The sequence below is a fragment of the Zingiber officinale genome, chromosome 10A (genome assembly GCF_018446385.1).
Source record: "Zingiber officinale cultivar Zhangliang chromosome 10A, Zo_v1.1, whole genome shotgun sequence".
NCBI lineage: Eukaryota > Viridiplantae > Streptophyta > Magnoliopsida > Zingiberales > Zingiberaceae > Zingiber > Zingiber officinale.
Window position 1 is genome coordinate 27,045,497 of NC_056004.1, and position 19,588 is coordinate 27,065,084.

Here is a 19,588-nt window from a genome sequence, read left to right on the forward strand (position 1 = left end):
CAACACAAGAGGCAAGCGATTTTGTGTTTCGATTTTTTGCTTCGATTTTATGTTTCGATCTTGTGTTTCGATTGAGGTTTCTTTAGTTAAACCTAGTGTTTACTGTGAGGAGTTTAAATATTCAATTTCTTTGAAAAACTTTGTCTAGGAAGTGGTGGATGATCCCCTAACCAAGAAGGTCGAGTGTCTCGCCAACGACCTGGAAGCCAATCCTTGAAATAGATATTTAATCAACTTCTGTAATATGGTTTAACTTCTGATGAGCACATGGGTTGAATTTGGATTAATAATGTTAAGTTTTGTTTGCAATTCAAGTTTAACTTCTGAAGATCACATGGGATGAACTTGGATTAATAATGTTAAGTTTCGTTTGCAATCCAAGTTTAACTTATGAAAAAGCACATAGGTTGCTAGGAATAGTTCTGTGCTTGTACAAATTTTTGTACAGGGGGAACAGAATGGAATTCCGAGTAGCACCCATCAGAAATGATGTTGGAACGCAGCTCGAAAATCTTTAAAGCTTCGTATTGAGCCGTCTAGCAGTCTTCGAAACCATCTCTGCACCGACCCGGAGAGGGTTGTGTGGAAGACTCGACACTTTACCACATCTGTGTACTAGTGAATTGTGGCCACATTGTCAAACTTATCCAGATGATCGTCTGGATCAGTCGACCCATTGTACTCTCCAATCGCCAATGGAGTATAATGCCTCAATAGGGGGTCTTGCAAGATTTCCTCGGAGAACTGTCGGTTCATCCGTTCAGGCGACGCAGTGCCTCGGGGTGCCTTGTCTTTTCGTGCATCCCGAACGGGAGCGTCATCCGAGGATGATCCCCTCTTTTGGTTCGCTTGGGCTATCTCTAAGGGGGTTTGGAATAGGGCGCGGTGGAAGGGGATTGGCGCGGGCAGCGCTTCCCCTAGCGTACCGATCAACCTTCTATTCTGTCCCCATACAGAGAGCTGTTCTGCTCGGTCTTCTGCCCTGCTCGTCCTATAGCTGATGTCGCGGGTTGTGGCGCTAGCCGATCGGCTAACGCTTGTTGTTGTTGCTGCTTGATCATTTTTGCCGCTCGGGCTTGCACGATCATATCGAGCTCTTCTTGGGTGAGCGTCACAGTGGTTAGTCGTCCAGCGTCGTCCATCTTCTCGGCTCTGATGCAGGCAACGTTTCCACAAACAACGCCAAATATGATCTTGTCTGAAAGTCGATGAGATAGATGCTGGGGATATGACGCTCCCGCTGACCTCCTATAGACTTTGCTTCGACCTACAATACAAGTGGCGTCAGTGTCGTGCCAGGGAAGGGGTCCCCGGCGATGGCCCTCTGACGCTCAAGTCAGTCTCCGACGAAGAAGAAGAAGAAGCAAAGAACGAAGCAACAAGAAGACTGTAGCGCAACCGTAAAATATCGCATACCTTCGCCGATGCTTAGACCCCCCTTTATATAGAGCTCCTATAGCATGCAGGCATGCTTCCTAAGGTGGGCAAGTGTCTCTAAGTTTTTCTTGAAAAGACTCGTCAATAAAGTGTCTCTGACATAGTACCTTAGCAAGCCGAGGGAGTCCAATATCGGGTAAGTTGAATGTGATTATGTCATGTCTAATTTGCTATGTCTGCTCATGCTATGTTGATATACAAGTTTATGCTTAAACTTATGTTATGAATTTGCACGTAAGTTTATGTTCATGTTCTTCGTATGTATGATTATGATACCTTAAAATAATAATGATAATGATAAAGATTTAATAAGGATACCGTAAGGGAAAAGGCCCCAGAGGGACCCCGTTTAAGAGATAAAGCCCCAGAGGGAGCCTAATATCGGGTAGGTTGACTATAACAAAGTGATAATGATAATAATAAAGATTAAATGAGGATATCGTGAGGGAAAAGACCCCTAGAGGGAGCCCAATATCGGGTAAGTTGACTGTGATGAAATAATTATGATAATAATTTATGGGAATACTGTGAGAGAGAAGGCCCTAGAGGGAGCCCATGCCAACACTAAATTTTCATAGGCCACGGCCCAATGACAAACGGGTTGTTGGAGACCCCGCTAACTATAGGCCAAGACATAGTAATGGAAAAGTGGTTGTTGATGTCCCGCCGCCTGGTACCATGATTTTACAGCTGAGATTGATCAATCGATCATATGATGATAGTTAGTCACTTTCAACGATCCTTACCTTAAAAAGATTTTATGATAAATTATGCTTATGTTATGCTTATGTACATACTCATGATTATGTTTGTTCGTATGATTATGTTTATGCTTATGTACATGCTCATATTTATGTCTGATCGTATGATTATATTTATGCTTATGTACATGCTCATCATTATGTTTGTTCAGATGCTTATGTTATGCTTATATACATGATCATGATTATGTCTGTGTGTTTATGCTTATGTACATACTCATGATTATGTTTGTTCATATGCTTATGTTATGCTTATATATATGGTTATGATTATGTATGTGTGTTTATGCTTTATGTACATTCTCATGATTATGTTTGTTCATATGCTTATGTTTATGCTTATGTTATGCTTATATACATGCTCATGATTATGTCTGTATATTATGCTTATGTGCATACTCATGATTATGTTTGTTCGTATGTTTATGTTTATGCTTATATTATGTTTACATATATGTTTATGATTATATTTGTTCGTATGCTTATATTTATTTCTACGTTATGTTGATGTATATGCTTATGATTATGTTTGTTCGTATGCTTATATTTATTTCTACGTTATGTTGATGTATATGCTTATGATTATGTTTGTTCGTATGCTTATATTTATGCCCTCATGCTTATGTTGATGTTTATGCGTATGTTCATGGTATGTTAGTAGGAGGGTCCCTAGTTACCTAGAACATGATTTCCCTTAGTACACTAGATTATATGTGCTAATTGTTGCATGACATAATTTTGAATATGTTGAGTTTCTCGACTCACAGACTTTAACCCTTTTTTTCAGACAATGGAACAAATGAGACGGGAGATATTGACTAGTGAACCAACTCAGAACAATGACAGTATAATCCAAAGATCCTCCAGTTTAATTTGTGCATTTAACTATCTTATTTTTCTAACCGTATAATTTTATTTAAATTAAGAAATTGCTATGGAAGCATGAGCAAGTGACAATCACAGTTACATTTATGAATGGTAAAACAAAAAGGAAAACCTAGGAATGTTGCACATGGCATGTGTGGTTAATTGAAATCGGGATTGTATTATATGATACTTTTGCATGTTAATTGTATAATATTTTTTATTAGAAATTAATTATATTTATTTCAATGTTATTTGTGTCTTACTTTTACATTAAAAAGTGTTTGTTTTAAATATTTTGAATTTGTTTGAAAGGTGTGATTGTTTATTATGTAAATGAGGGATATAAAAAATATAATATAATATAAATTTAGTGATAAATTTAAAAATAAATTTATATACGAATTTATAAATAGATTTATAAATATATTAAAATTATATTTATTATTTAATTTGAGATGGATTAATGATGAATCTAAAATAAAATTAGAAACATAATTTATATTTGAAATTTAAAATAAATATATTTGGTAAAATTAAAAATAAATTTATAAATAATTTTTTAATTATTTTTTAAATTAGTGACGGAATATTTCCGTCTTAAAATTAGTCATGGAACTTTCATTAACGAATTTTTGAGATAAAATATTCTATCTCAAATATTATTTAGAGAGAGAAAAATAATTTTTAGAGATAAAATTTTTCATCTCTGAAGTCATGTTTTTTTGTAGTTGTCGTAATTGCTATAATATGAATATTAAATAAGTTGAATCTACATTGTAGCCATTATAATTTTGTAATTGCTATAATATGAATGTTAGATGAATATATTAATCTATATTATAGTAGTTATAAAATTATATGTGTTATAACGTAAATATTTTTAAATACGTGTTATAATAGTTATTAAATTGGAGTTACTATAATATGCTTAACAATTATAATTTTATTGTTATTGTAACAGGTCTCTTTTACGATTTTGATTGAAAATATAGACGAAACATAATAATAAAAATAATAAAACAGAATAGTTGAGTAATTATTCCGCTGTGATCATGGAATGAGTTTTTTATTGCAAAAATTAAAATGCGATAGGCCTTGTGATTCCACCAAAATAAAAAAGTTTTTTTTAAAACTTTTGCACTTTAATAATTGTAGTTGTCCTTATCCAAAATAAATTCAATCCACATCGAGGTACACTTTGCCTTCCCCCATGCAAAAAAATATAATTTTTAAGCCGACGATCAGTGGGCAGACTAAATACCAATTCAACACACGCTTTTGCGACACATCAGCAGAAAGTCTACTTGCAGTTGCACAAACACCGCCCACTCGTATGACTCCACGTCACGCGTCACGCGCAACCCAATTACGTTCGGCAATGTCCTCCAGCTCGATGTCCTATTCAATTCGTCTGATCGGAATCGCGATAAGATGCTGACGTGTTACGATGCCGCGAGATTCTTTATTCGACCGCCTTGTAATTTAAGTATAATAACGTAATTAATTATACTCTTCAAAATATGAACTAAGAAATTACATATTAGGTGATTACAGAAAAAAAAAAAAAATACACACACGCAATAATTTGGATGTGTTTTAAGTTTTATCATACGAATCGCCAGCTATTTGTCCACCCCACATCACTGCATCGAACTTTGTCGAATGGGCGTGCATTATATGACGATATATATATAATATACATGCACGATCCGACCAATTGTTTATTCGGCATTATTTGTTATTATTATGGTAGAGACTGCAATAATGTCGCCCTTTTCGACTTTGAATATTAATCTCTAGGGCACGCTGAAAAAGGAGGGGGTCCAACCGCCCAAGTGAAGTGAGTAGCTAGCTGTAATGAAATGCCTGTGGCAGGAGATAATCCTAATCCTAATCTTAATTAAAGATTACTCTTTTAATTGAATTCCATAAGACAACAAGGCGGGGATAAGCTTGCCGCCTCTCGAGGAAGTGGAGTGGTTGTCACATCGATTCGTGGAGGTGGCGGAGCAGCTTAATTAAGATGCGGAATTAGTTAATAATTAATCAATTAAATAATTAATTGTTGCTGTAAGGATGTCCTCTCGTGGATTGATTCACCTCCGGCTCTTTGAATATTATTTTCAATGGTATCTCTTTTCTTGTATCGGCTAAATTTCAAAATTATTTGGCCTTTACAGCCTCTATGCTCCGTTGCTGCTCCGATCACCTGGGTAATTACGACCAATCGAAATAGGACTCAGTCGAACCCAATTTTCGACCTTCTCCTCGAGCAGGCTTCCGCTCCGGCTTCTCGTCCCTCGAACGTCGCGCGTATTTTTCTCGTCCATAGGTGTACTCTTCCGTAGCTTCTCGTCCCTCGAACGCTCCAAGCCCATCGGCTCTCTCTCTACCGTCCTTCTCGTTAGTCGCGTCTTCTACTCGACTTTCTGTGCTCCTTCACACTTAGACACAGGGATCAAAACCAAACAAGACCTAACCTAACTTAGTTGATCATATCAAAAAAACCATAGGATTTAACAATCTCCCTCTTTTTGATATACATCAACCCAAATTCAAGTTAAGATAATAACAAACAAGTAGTAATAAAAGAATTTGTAAATAAAATATTTTAAGTATAAAGTTTGCAATAAAAGGAATTGCAACACTAAGTATGAAGTAAACTAATTTAACAAAATTCAAACTTATAAAATAGAGTTAGCAAAAATTCAGAATTTTGATAAAATCCTAACTTCCCCTAAACTTATACATATTCCCCCCCCCCCCCCCTTTTTCTTTTATCACATTAAAAAGAGGGTAATTTTTTAAAAATATCTAAGTTATAAAGTTTTCGAATAATTGACAAACATCGAAAACAATATCTTAATTAATTGCACAAGCTTATCAGTTGTCAATTAAATATTCAGTTCAATAATCGGCTTCTAGGCTGTAGCGAGGCACTAGGCCTTCTTGGTTATTGGATCATCAACCACTTCTAGACAAAGTCTTTTAAAAAATTTAAACATTTAATTTTTCTGAAAGCCTTAAATTAAAAAAGAATTTAATCTAAGTAAGACTTTGAAACCCAATATAGGTTTCTTCCTACTGGGTTAATTAAGAATTTAGGGGGTACATATCCTCTAAGAATTTTTCTTATTTGTCCCTGGTGATGTCTAATATACCAATTTAATCTACTATAAATTATAAGTTTTGATTTTTGAAAGTTATTTTGTTTCAAGCATGCATGGTCATTTTTCAATTTTTCGATTTCTATTTTTAATTTTAGATTATCATACAATTCTAGAGGGCATGCCTTTGCTAAGTTCAATTTTAACTCAGTATTTTACTTTTCTAATTTCACTAGATCTTTAGTAAGAATTTTAATAAAATTAAAGGATTGCTTGGGAGATAGAGCGCGTACCTCACTTACCTCAATTTATGATGCTCTCCTTTCATCGCTGCTTTCTTCCGATGATCCTCCCCCTTCATCTATGCTCATCTCTGAGCTGATCTCATCTTCTTCTTGATGGATTGTCGTTAGGGCTAGTCCGACATATGCTTTGATTTCAGATTCGGAGGATGATGACTTGTCCCACGTGACTTTGAGATTATGTTTGGGCTGAGCTGGCTTCTTATTCTTTTCCTTGTCTTTGTTCTTTAGTTTCGAGCAGTTATCTTTGATGTGCCCTTCTTCGTTGCAATTGTAGCATCGGACGATCCTAGCTTCTATTTCGAAGATGTTTTCTCATCTACGATTTAAATTTATTAGATTTAATAAATTTATTGAACTTTCTTACCATAAGAGTCGCTTCGACTTCATCGATGGATGCTTCGAAGTCTTGATCTTCCATCTTTGCTTTTAGGGCAATATTGAGATTTGTCTTTTCTATTTCTTTACTATATGCAATTCGAGATTCGTGAAGTTCAAAAGTGGAAAACAAGTTGTCTAGCGTACTTACCTCAAGATCCTTAAAGATGTAGTATGCATCTACTAAGGATGTCTATTCTGAAGTTCTTGGGAAGGCATTGAGCGCATACCGGATTGAATCTATGTTTGTTATCAATTCTCCGAGATTGTTTAAATGAGTAATCAGTTCCTTGATTCATGCTTCGAGTTGCGATACCTTTTCTCCATTGTTCATTCTCAGGGTTGTTAGCTGGGTTCGGAGTATATCTCGCCTTGCTAACTTTGCTTCCGATGTGCCTTCGTGAAATTCTAGAAACTTCTCCCAAAGATCTTTGGTAGAGTTGTAGCTGCCGATTCGATTGACCTCCTGGGCGGAAGGACGTTGAGCAGATGGAACTCTGCTTTACTGTTCGCCACAAAGTCCGCTTGCTTCTTCTTCGTCCACTGATATTCTTCTTTCTTGGCTCCATGCTGATCTGAATGTGCTACAAAACTGTATTTCATTATTAACAGAATTTCGAAATCTGTTTTGAAGAATACCTCCATCGGACGTTTCCATTGTACGAAGCCTCCCTCGAATTTTGGTGAGTGAATGTTTGTGTCGGTCATCATCTTGATCTTGATGCTTCAGTCGACAGTTAGTCCTTCTGAGGTGGTTGGGCTCTGATACCACTTATTGGCGCAGCGGCGGGGTCGGTCAGAGAGCGCAGCGTCTGTAAAAGAAAAATATTTTCTCTGTTTTTCTAACTAAGATTAGTAGCACTATCACAATAATTATAATCTTAAAAATGAACAACTAATAAAAAAAAGAGGTAAACATATTTGACTTGGTTACAACCTAGGTGGTTGTTAATCCAAGACGGTTGCAAAGCTCTACTAGAAATATCTCCTTTGTGTAGGTGGAGAAACCTCTTACACTCTTTGAAAAGCTCAGAAAATCTCTAGAAAATGATTACAGTAGTTGTTCTCAAGTTGTTCTTGATTTCCTAGGTTCAGGGGTCTTTTTATAGCCCCTGAAAAATCTCATCCGAAGCTTGAGGGCGCCTCCAAAGGCTTGGAAGGTGCCTCCAGCGTGACGCAGTGGATAAAACTTTATTCACTGCAAACGGCTAGTTTGGCTAGGTCGAGGGCGCCCTCCATACTCATGGAGGGCGCCTTCCATGCTTATGGAGGGCGCCCTCCGCCTGCAGATGGCGGAGGCGCTGGCGCGCCTCGGAGGTGCTGGCGCGCCTCGGAGGCGCCCTCTATTCCCATAGAGGGCGCCTTCAGCATCCTTTACAACCTCTCTATGCTCCGTTGCTGCTCCGATCGCCTGGGTGATTGCAGTCAATCGAAATAGGGCTCAACCAAACCCAATTTCCGACCTTCTCCTCGAGCAGGCTCCCGCTCCGACTTCTCATCCCTCGAACGTCGTGCACATTATTCTCGTCCACTGGTGTACTCTTCCGCAGCTTCTCGTCCCTCGGACGCACCGAGCCCGTCGGCTCTCTCCCATGTCGTTCTTCTCATTAGCCGCGTCTTCTACTCGACTTCCTGTGATCTTAAACTCCTGTACACTTAGACATAGAGATCAAAACCAAACATGACCTAACCTAACTTAGTTGATCACATCAAAATAACCACGAGATCCAACACATTAAAGTTGCGTTGATTTTTGAAATACAATACTACATTAAAGCACTATTATTTAAAAACCAATATTACAATAATATTGTTTAAATACTATATTGATTTATGGGAGAAGTAAATGAAAAATAAATGTATCTTCTGCAAAATCTGAAAGTTAGATACTTTTAGAAATTTTATAATTTTAAATACGTCCTTGATTAATTGTTTCTTAAACTATGATTATGTGTAATTAAGTTTTTGCGATGGTTTGATTTCTTTGCTAATGACACTGATATAAGAAATAGAGCATATTAATGCAAATAATTAAAATCAAACCCCGCCTAAACTAATAATATTTCAAATGTTTTATAATCGATTAAATATAATATATTAGTGTCAATAACTAGGAAATAATAAAATCTGATTAAATAAATATTTTAAATGCTTTCCTAATATAGTTAAGTTTTTTTTATGGTCGTTTGATTTCTTGACTTCCGCCCAAAAAGACCAAGAGGAAAGGATGAATTATATGAGAATTAAGATTTTTCTCTTTATTTATTTAATATAAAAATAATCTATAGATAAATTTAGAACTCATTTATAAATTATTTTTCGACTATTTAAAATGGAATGGATTGAATTTTTTTCGTTTCCTGTTCAAGTAAGGATGCCAATTTTCCCTAGACTCATGATAAAAATAAAAAATATGGTGAGTTTGGAAAGTGTTTTAAATCCCCGTAGATAAATAAGGTAAGTATGGGATGCTATCCACATCCGAATCCATCATATAAAGTTTAATATTATTAAATAATGTTATTCTATATATGTATTTATTAATTAATGTTACTATTTATTTTTGTATTAGTGAAGCATGGTAGATTGAATTTTAAATCATGAATTTTTACTAGATCCAATCCCTATTATATTAGAAAGATTGTGCGTCTATGTTATATCTTGAGGATTGAATTCTTGTTTTAATATTTTTACGAAAGAGGTTGAAAAATTAAACCTTTTTATTAAGTTTGATAATAAATATTTTAAATCGGAGATGGGAATAAGGATAGAGATGAGAATAGAGATTTAATTCCTACCGAATCGGGGGATGAGGAGTCCCTCATTAGACATCGCGGATGAGGGCGAGAATGTAATTAGGAGACGGAGATTGGATGACAAATCTCGCCCCAGCTCCATTACCATTTCCTGTTTCAAGTGATCCAGCCAATAGGAGGAACTGGTTCGGCCGATCATAGTTCCACTTAACTTACCACTGGCGTCAAGTCACCGGCTGGCACCGACACCTGTCCCATCTCTAAACAGCTGCCCCTCTTGCATTCTCTATAAATTCACGTGAAAAGGGCAGGCGTGTCTGATCTCCCCGGCCTCGACCTTTCGTATCGCCACCGTCTCTCTCTATCCACCGGCCCATCTTGCAGCAAAAGCCACCAAATCGATCGCCGTCCCTCCTTTCTCCCCAGTGTTCTATACCATCAAAAGGGAAAGGTTAACGGAGAAAGGAGCGAACAGCGGGAGGTGCAGGACAACGGAGGTTTGCTGCATGTCAGATCGTGGCATCGGCGGTGAGGGTTATTACGGCGGATTCGGTGAGCTAGTTAATCCCCTGCAATGGCCACAACTGAGGAAAAAACGGCGCCCTGCTGTGCCCCGCGTCTCCTCCCTATCAAACCCGGCGCTTCGGCCGTTGCCTCCAAGGCGGGATGGATAGCGGAGGATGGAACTAAGAGATCCGCTGCCGTAGCAGTAAGCGCCACGACGGCCATGACCTCGCTCATCGACCCTGTCGAGGATATCGAGGATCCGTATGCTGCAAAGGCTTCTGCCAAGGGTATCTATCCTTCACCCTTTTACTTCCAGTCATCATCTTGTTTATATGCGATGTTTGTATCGTTTTGTATTATGGATCATGTTTTTGTCGGGGTTATCGATGCTATACATTGTTGCCATGCTACTGATCGGGCTTTACGAATTTTGGAGGACAGAGGATAAAGACTTTAATGTGAGTAACATAGAAAATAAGTCAAGCACCAAACAAGTTAATCCAATCTTTTCTTTGCAGGTTTACTATGTAATGTTTGCCAAGGCACGCAATGAGATGGGAAAATAATAAAAAAAGATGTCTATGATAAGAATCTTGATATAATAAAAATATGGATAAGGCAATGCCTGAAATGTTTTTTATTGAAAAAGGTATTATGGACACATGTTGCTTAACTAATGTTTCGCAAGGTATTTAGGGAAATAGTTAATAAATGTTCTCCTTGATATTGATTTGGTAAAGGAAACTAGCTATTGCCTGACATATACTTTCTCTCCTGCTAGAGTACTGTGGTTGTGAAATTCACCTGCATTTATGCTAGCAATGGATTAGTTTTCCAGCTAGGCACATTGATATAGAACAAGTTGAGCAATAAGTACGGAATCTTAGAATTAAAATAATTGTGGGATCTAGCAAGGAATTTTACCAAAGCATTTAAGTAACGTTATGAGATTGATCAACTTGTTATGTTGTGTCACATGGGTGGTTTGAACCAATCCATTGTTGATTTGCCAAACTCCACAGTATTCATCAAATCCCAGCAGTAATTTTGTTCCCAAGTGAAGTTCCACTACTTCACAATGTGAACTTTACAGTAAGTTTTCAAATGCATATTTCAATCAAGATTCAAACCAATTTCAAAATCAAGTGGCCTGACCAGCTCAGATCTGATAAGCCATATGATGCTTCAATGGGCTTGTTTAGTTCAACCTTATAAATTCCTGTACTTTTTTTCATTTTATTCATGCACTTGACCTGAAGCAGCATATGAATCTCTATACTCCAAAATGTCCCATGTCCAGTAAATCAAGGTGTGTTTCTTTTCTGTCTCAAGGCCACAATCAGGTGTTGGTCATGAGTAGAATACATGTAGGTGACCTTGTTGCGCTAGATACCAGGAAGTCAACCAGAGATAAATAGTGGGGGCACCAAACTGTTACCAATCTTGGATAGATATGTTGAAGAGGAGGTTCGAAAAAAAAGAACTTGGATAACCAGCTCCACTATTTTTGTGTTGATTACCACATATATAATCACATAATAGATAAGAAGGCAGGAAGGATGGATAAATGTGAAGGTATAAGCAGGATAAATATGAGCTTCACACTTGCCGTGGATAATGGATAAATCACCACCAGTGGCCTCTTGCTTGATATGGTATCCTCACACCAGCAATGTAGAATGAGAGGGGCTACTCAATACAAATCATCATCCACAATCATAATGAAGAAACCCATTTACAGGGTTCCATTTTACTATCAAAATTCCATATCTTTTAACTTTGCAAAATCTCCTAATTAAATTAAAATTTCGAGTCACTAATCCTATTACTTAAAAAAATCAACTCATTTGGGCCTATAAGCAAATCTAGAGAATTAAGAACCAAAATAAACGTTAGAGAACAATTAAAAATGTAAAATTGACAATTCAGTTCATTTTAGTGTTGCAGCTTGGTGGGCTAGTTCAATTGTCAAACCTCATAACACATCATGAATCATGATACACAAAGGCTCTTCTCTGGCCTTTGGCGTATCAATTTCTTCATTTCCTGGACTCTTTGTAATGGAGATTGTATTAATTCTCATGACAAAAATTCTGCTCTAGCTTCTATTTTCTATTTCCTATTCATGCTATGTTGAATTTTGCTCTGCACATTCATTAGTCTTGCTTTACTTGATTCTGATGTCTGATGTTTCACACAAGGGACCCCCATAATGATGAGGGCTCAGTCAAGACACCCTCTTGATCCATTATCTGCTGCTGAAATCTCTGTTGCAATAGCAACTGTTAGGGCTGCTGGTGCAACCCCTGAGGTTTGATACTGTACTCTGTTGATGCTCGCCAGACTTTTGCTATAATTTTTTCTTTGTTTGATAAAATTTGATTACTTTTGTGCTACTTAGTATTATCTCATTGCAGGTCAGAGATAGTATGAGGTTTGTTGAAGTTGTTCTATTGGAGCCTGAGAAAAGTATTGTGGCACTAGCTGATGCCTACTTTTTCCCCCCTTTCCAACCATCTCTACTTCCCAGAGCAAAAGGTGCTCCTGTCATCCCAAGCAAGCTTCCTCCTAGGAGGGCTCGGCTTATTGTCTATAACAAAAAGTCAAATGAAACCAGCATCTGGGTTGTTGAACTATCTGAAGTCCATGCTGCTACTCGTGGTGGTCATCATAGAGGGAGAGTCATCTCGTCTGAAGTTGTTCCTGATGTACAGCCTCCCCTGGTATGTGCTCACGCAGAAGTTAATTGTGTTAGTATACATCCATAGAAATAACCAGGTTGAGGGCCTCCTTGGTTTTGTTGTGAACAAAATCTTTGTTCCACCTCAGCATCTAATTTCAGTTTATTTTCCAAATTTGTGTCCAATTATTTTTCTCCCTTTGAAGAAGAAAAGTGCTATTAACTGTTGCATTCTTGTAAACATCTTGCTGCTAGTATTTACTGAAGTGTATCAGCTCAGTTCCTTCAGTTGATTGTTTAAATATTTTTATTTTATGTTATTCTCTTAACCTGTTAATGCATACATAAGAGCTACTCTGTTTGATATGTGTAAACAGAAATTGGTTTGGTATGACGACTCTTTTTTGCTAACCAATTCTGCAATTTTGACATTTTTAGTCTTCTGGTACCTTCCATTGACACTAGTATTGGCAACAGGCTTGTTCCTCAGTCACTGGTTATGACTTATGAGCACAATATATTTTAATCATTTCTCTTACCTCTCAACTTCAGGATGCTATAGAATATGCGGAATGTGAAGCTGCTGTTAAGAGCTATCCTCCATTCATTGAAGCTATGAGAAAGAGAGGAGTAGATGATATGGATCTTGTAATGGTTGATACATGGTATGCTGTTCTTGTTCTAGTTAAACCTCCTTTTAGTGCCCAGCTAGTAGAATTGTTCTTTTATATATGAGTTCTTTATATGGCATTCACATTTGCTAGGTGTGCTGGTTATCATAGTGATGTTGATGCTCCTAGCCGTAGACTTGCAAAACCACTAATTTTTTGCCGAACTGAAAGTGATTGCCCCATGGAGAATGGTTATGCACGTCCTGTTGAAGGCATCTATATTCTTGTTGATATACCGAACAATGTGATAATTGAGTTTGAAGATAGAAAATTAGTACCTCTGCCTCCAGCAGATCCATTGAGAAACTACACGGCGGGAGAAACTCGTGGAGGTGTTGACAGAAGTGATGTGAAACCCCTGCAAATTATTCAGCCTGAGGGGCCAAGTTTCCGCGTAAATGGGTATTTTGTGGAATGGCAAAAGGTATTAAGTCTTTCGTAGCATCTTTTGGTTTAGTCTTTGTGAAATCTATCAAATACAAATTTCTTGCATTTCTGCTTACCAGTGGAGCTTCCGTATTGGTTTCACACCAAGGGAGGGCTTAGTAATGTACTCTGTAGCATACATTGATGGCACTCGGGGTAGGAGACCTATTGCACATAGATTGAGTTTTGTTGAGATGGTAGTTCCATATGGAGATCCAAATGAGCCGCATTACCGCAAGAATGCATTTGATGCTGGTGAAGATGGTCTTGGGAAAAATGCTCACTCTCTTAAAAGGGTAGATTTTCTATTTTTGAAATGTTTGTTTCTGCTTTCATCATCCACCATTTTTTCTTTGTTTTTATTTTCTGTTAATTGTTTAACAACCATTGATGATCCAGGGTTGTGATTGCTTGGGTTACATCAAATACTTTGATGCTCATTTTACTAACTATACTGGCGGTGTTGAGACCATTGAAAATTGTGTCTGTTTGCATGAGGAGGACCATGGAATCTTATGGAAACATCAAGATTGGCGAACAGGCTTAGCAGAAGTTAGGCGATCGAGGAGGTTAACTGTTTCTTTCATATGTACTGTTGCTAACTATGAATATGGTTTTTTCTGGCACTTCTATCAGGTACGTTCCATAAGGAAATATGCTGTATATGCGCATTATCTTTTCATGTTTTATTCTATATTTTACTACTTTTTCCCCTTTGTCTAGAGTAAGTATTTCTGCTAAAAGTTTATTGGAGTCCTAATCAGGTTCATAGTTGTTGTGATGCCTGCCAACCTTTATTGTTGAAATTGAAGTTATTCTTCATTATAGCTATTCTTATTGCATGTTTCTAGCTTCTTTGTCTTAAAATGATATGTTTTGTCGATCATCAATAGTATCTTGAGCAGCAGTTATTACTCATTACTTACCCCTATTCCTCCTTGGTAATTTTCTTCTCTGCCAAGGATCAACATGAAAACATTGTATATACATATGAAAGTATTATATATATTCATTTACAAAAGGCATGTGAGAAAACTAAGGTTTTTTTTGCCACTGAGAATGATAGGATTTAGCTATTCCTACTGAGATAGGTGCTTCATTAAAGCTCTTAACAGAACTAAATGACTTAAGGGCTTCTGTTTGTAAAAAGTACATCATTCTAATGCATGTTAAATGAATTTTTTATTTGATTTACATGGTAGTATGTGATGGATTCATGTGATAACAGGTTTTAGATACAATTCAGGATGAATAAACAGGGAACTAATTGAAAAACGGACTGAAATTTGGTGCAGGATAGCAATGAAGTTCTGCACTTATAGAGATGCAGTGCAGCAGGACGTAGGCCTGCACTGGTCTATTAGAAGAGACAGATTTCTATGGCTATAAAATTAGGTTTTTGGGATTCTGGGGGTTTCTAATTTGAATTTAGGCAGTTTGTTGTCTTATGCATTTGATTTTGCGGTAATTCTGGTCTGTACACCTTAGTCAACTACTGTTACATGAATGCAGGATGGTAAAATTGAAGCTGAAGTAAAATTGACTGGTATATTAAGCTTGGGAGCTTTGCAACCTGGCGAATCTAGAAAATATGGGACAACCATTGCCCCTGGGTTGTATGCACCAGTTCATCAACATTTCTTTGTTGCTCGTATGGATATGGCTGTTGATTGCAAACCTACTGAAGCATTTAATCAGGTTTGTTTTATTGATTGAATTTTCATTTGCATTGCCAAAAAATTATAAGGTTGAATCCCATGTCTAGTAGGTTGCTTAGCACATATGATAGCCAAATCATATCCAAGGAAATACCATATTATTTCATGAACTGTCCATGTACATCCAACATATTGCAAGTCTTTTTCAATTTTTTCCGTGGGGAAGAGGTATTGGTTAATAGGTTAACAAGACGGTGCTATATTCTTTTTCCTTTAGGTGGTTGAGGTGAATGTTAAAGTTGAAGAGCCAGGCCAAAACAACATTCATAACAATGCTTTTTATGCTGAAGAAAAGCTTCTAAAATCAGAACTGGAGGCTATGCGGGATTGTGATTCTTTATCTGCACGCCATTGGATTGTAAGGGCCATATTGTTTTCTCACAAGCTTCTCATTCTTCTGATTTTTTATGTGGATAGTACAACATATTCATATCAGCCTGTATTACATATTGCATGATCTTATTTTAGTGAAGGACAACATTCTGTATGCAAGCCTTGTTGCCTGATAAGATTGGGGTGTTGAATTAACTTATAGCCTTGTCCCTTCCTAGTCTCCTAGTTGATAATCTCATGATTTACTTTTTTCATCCTTGTATATTGGGTGAGATTGAGTTAGATTGGCCGGTTATTTAGTCATTTCTTATTGCTAATTTTGCAATTCTTGAGCATGTGGTGTATCCCTTAGGTGATATTTTTCTTTTCACCATCCTATCACTTTTTTTTCTTTAAATATAAACAATTTTACTGATAAAACCTTTAATGATTTCCAGATACGGAACACAAGAAATGTAAATCGAACAGGCCAACCTACAGGCTATAAGCTTGTGCCTGGTCTGAATTGCCTCCCATTAGCTGGTCCAGAAGCAAAGTTTTTGAGAAGAGCTGCCTTCTTAAAGCATAATTTATGGGTCACACCTTATAATCGTGATGAGATGTTTCCTGGAGGAGAGTTTCCCAATCAAAATCCACGCGTAAATGAGGGATTGGCAACATGGGTTAAGAAGAATAGGTCCCTTGAGGAAACTGACATCGTCTTATGGTTAGTTTCTGGAACTGTCTCTAAATTTAATACTTCATATAGTCATCTAGTGTCTATCCTCATCTGAATACTTGTCATACATGTGCATAGTACTTTTTGACCTGTCTCAGGTTGATTCCCTTAAAACTTTTGAAGCTCGTGTTTCTCAATCATTTTATCCGGGCTTCAACTATCATCCAGTTTTTATTCTTGATCAGTTGTTTTCTTATTCGTGGTCTTCAATTGCAGGTATGTGTTTGGTGTCACTCACATACCCAGGTTGGAGGATTGGCCTGTCATGCCTGTGGAAAGGATAGGCTTTATGCTCATGGTATTTTTTGTTCATTTGCATGACTTTAGATCTGTTTTGTTGAGCTGGTATGTTTCCTCCTTGTATGACTGCATAATCATTGTTATATATAGTAATTGGAAATCCTTACTGCAGATGTTCTAAAGATTTGAAGTCCTTAATTCTCACGCCCTATGTGGCTATCAGTCTAATTATTTGAGATTTGCTAAATACCAACGCTGACAATCAACAAGCTTTCCCAACAGTTACAATCTTATTTGAAACCATATTATGGTAGTCTGGCCTAGACCTTGAATTTAATAACAGAATATTATAAAAAAAAAAAAAAATAATAATTAGAAAATCTGAAATATTAAAATAATAATTAACTACTTTAATCTAATTTAATATGATTTTAAAATTGTTTTAGAGATAAAAAAGCAATATGTGAATGATCCTGTCCGAAAGCAGTGAAGATAGCTAGCTGGGGATGTGGCTCAGTTGACAGTGTGAAGACTCCGCTCCACTCTACAAAACCAAGAATGTTAGTGCCGGGCTAGGGAAAGGGTCCCGGCGTTGGCCCTCGCTTAAATCAGTCACCGAAATAGTAGAAAGACGACAAAGAGAACTGTAATAACAACAGGAGTCTACTCACAAATAACGCATACCTCCGCTGGTGTATGGACCCCCCCACATATAGTACTCCAATAGCAGACATGCACACTCCTCAAGGCACGTGCACGTTTTCCCAACTGTCCTATGAAAAGATATGTCAAAAAAATGTCTTTGACATCATTCCTTAATAGAGCGTGCAAATTCCTGACATGGCAGTGGAAGTTTCCGTCGTACGATTTGCCTGTTGACCTTGCTCTACTGTCAACGACACCAACTTCCAAAAGAATACAATGAGCTAAGCAAGGGGTCCCACTGTTTGGCCGAGCGGGGGTGCCGCTCGGCCGGGATTCCCTGCCATGTCGATCTCAGTTGTTCTTCTCCATTGTCACTCGGCTCGATAGGTTGTTCCTCGCACGACCGGACATGCGGTCCGGTTGTACTAGCCCTTGTAGGGTCGTCCCAGTCGTGAGCATCTAATGTCCTCTCTATAGTCGTCCTGATCGGACGAGCGATCTGCTCAGATGATCCTCCAAGTCAATCAAACCCTTCAGGCCCGCTAGGCTCGTTGCCACCAACTCGGCTAACTTTGGTGACCTAACAATTCTATACCTTTGACGAGATCAAATCCTCTGTCCCCAGATTCTTGTGTCCCCGTGTCTCATCGTCGATCGAACGGATTAAATCACATTTCAAGGATGCAGTGCACATCACAAGGCTGTTTAACCCATCCGATCGACAATGAGACACGGGGACACGAGAATCTGGGGACAAAGGATTTGATTTCGCCTTTGACCACCTAGACCTCGACCGCCACGTCGGCTACTTGACATACCTTTGACTCGTCCTTGGTGGACTCCCTTTACTACTGCATCAGTGAATATTTTATAGAAAAATTTAGAATATTGTTTATGGGCTTATGCCCAACACATGTGAGCTGAAGAGTTGCACTCAGACCCATGGCCTTGCGGCTTAGTTGTGAGTTGCTGCTAGTGACACAGATGTTAAGAACTTCTGTTTCAAGAAACACAGATGTTAATTTCTTTCATGTTTAATTCAAAGGGCTTGCTAATTACTGTCGCTTGTTTGCCATATCAATGCTAGCTTTGTTATGTTTAATCCTAGTGCAAACACTTGGCAATGTATATTCTGGTCGTCAAATACCGACATGATTATCAGCAAATGTCCCATATCATATCTAAAATCATACTGACGTGATTATTAGTGAAATTTTCCATATTATAGCCAGAAACAGGTTGAATCTGGAATCATCTGGAAGCAGTCAAACCCAAACAGACTCGTTGATTTCTAGTTATATCAGCATTTTTTTTTCTTCTGAAGCTATAGGAAATTAGTTAGGAGACGTAGCACATGGATTTCGCATGCCATTCTCATTTCTGGTTGTTAACAATCCAGTGATTTCTTGTAGTAGTTTAGTCTTATCTTCTTCCAAGAAGATAAACATATAGAAAATGATAATTTAGCAGAATGTCAACGCTTGATAAATCAACTAACAACTTTAGTTCTTCAGGCACTATTAGTCTCTAAACTTTAATAATTCTGCAAGGTTAGTACACAACTAATCATTGTTCTGGCTACTTGTAGATTGGTATTAAGCAGTATCATATATTTAAAAAAATAAATAAATTCTTACTACATACCCTTCAGTAACTAGTTTTCTTGCCCTTTTAAGATTTCTGATGTCACTTGACAGTTTCAAATATTCTATTAATTATAAATTTATGCCGTGCTTGACATGTTTTATGTACGCTGCAGCCACATGGTTTCTTTAACTGCTCCCCAGCAGTTGATGTGCCACCAAGCACTAGCGAGATGGAGAAGGATGTTGGATCACCAAAGCTGGCATCCAGCACTGGATTGCTTGCCAAACTTTGAACGAAGATGATTTACTAAAACTTCCTGTGAATTGATATTGACTGGATTGTGTTTGTTTAGTGTTGTGATCGTGTGTGTCGACTACTATTTTGCAAAGACTATGAAAGATGATTTGATGGATATATATTGTTGCTCTATTCTCTGATTTATTATTTGAGTTAAT

The 19,588-nt window shown here is 37.5% G+C and overlaps 1 protein-coding gene across 1 annotated transcript; it reads left to right on the forward strand.

The window, feature by feature from the left end:
* Positions 1 to 9,926: 9,926 nt before the first annotated feature.
* On the forward strand, positions 9,927 to 19,574 carry LOC122026437 (copper methylamine oxidase-like). Its single transcript, XM_042585180.1, has 12 exons — positions 9,927 to 10,402; positions 12,317 to 12,426; positions 12,533 to 12,838; positions 13,348 to 13,460; positions 13,560 to 13,890; positions 13,973 to 14,188; positions 14,292 to 14,528; positions 15,405 to 15,590; positions 15,828 to 15,968; positions 16,381 to 16,649; positions 16,878 to 16,959; positions 19,306 to 19,574. Exons 1-12 carry the CDS (start codon positions 10,183 to 10,185, stop codon positions 19,423 to 19,425), a joined length of 2,331 nt encoding a protein of 776 aa, XP_042441114.1. The 5' UTR covers positions 9,927 to 10,182; the 3' UTR covers positions 19,426 to 19,574.
* Positions 19,575 to 19,588: the final 14 nt, after the last annotated feature.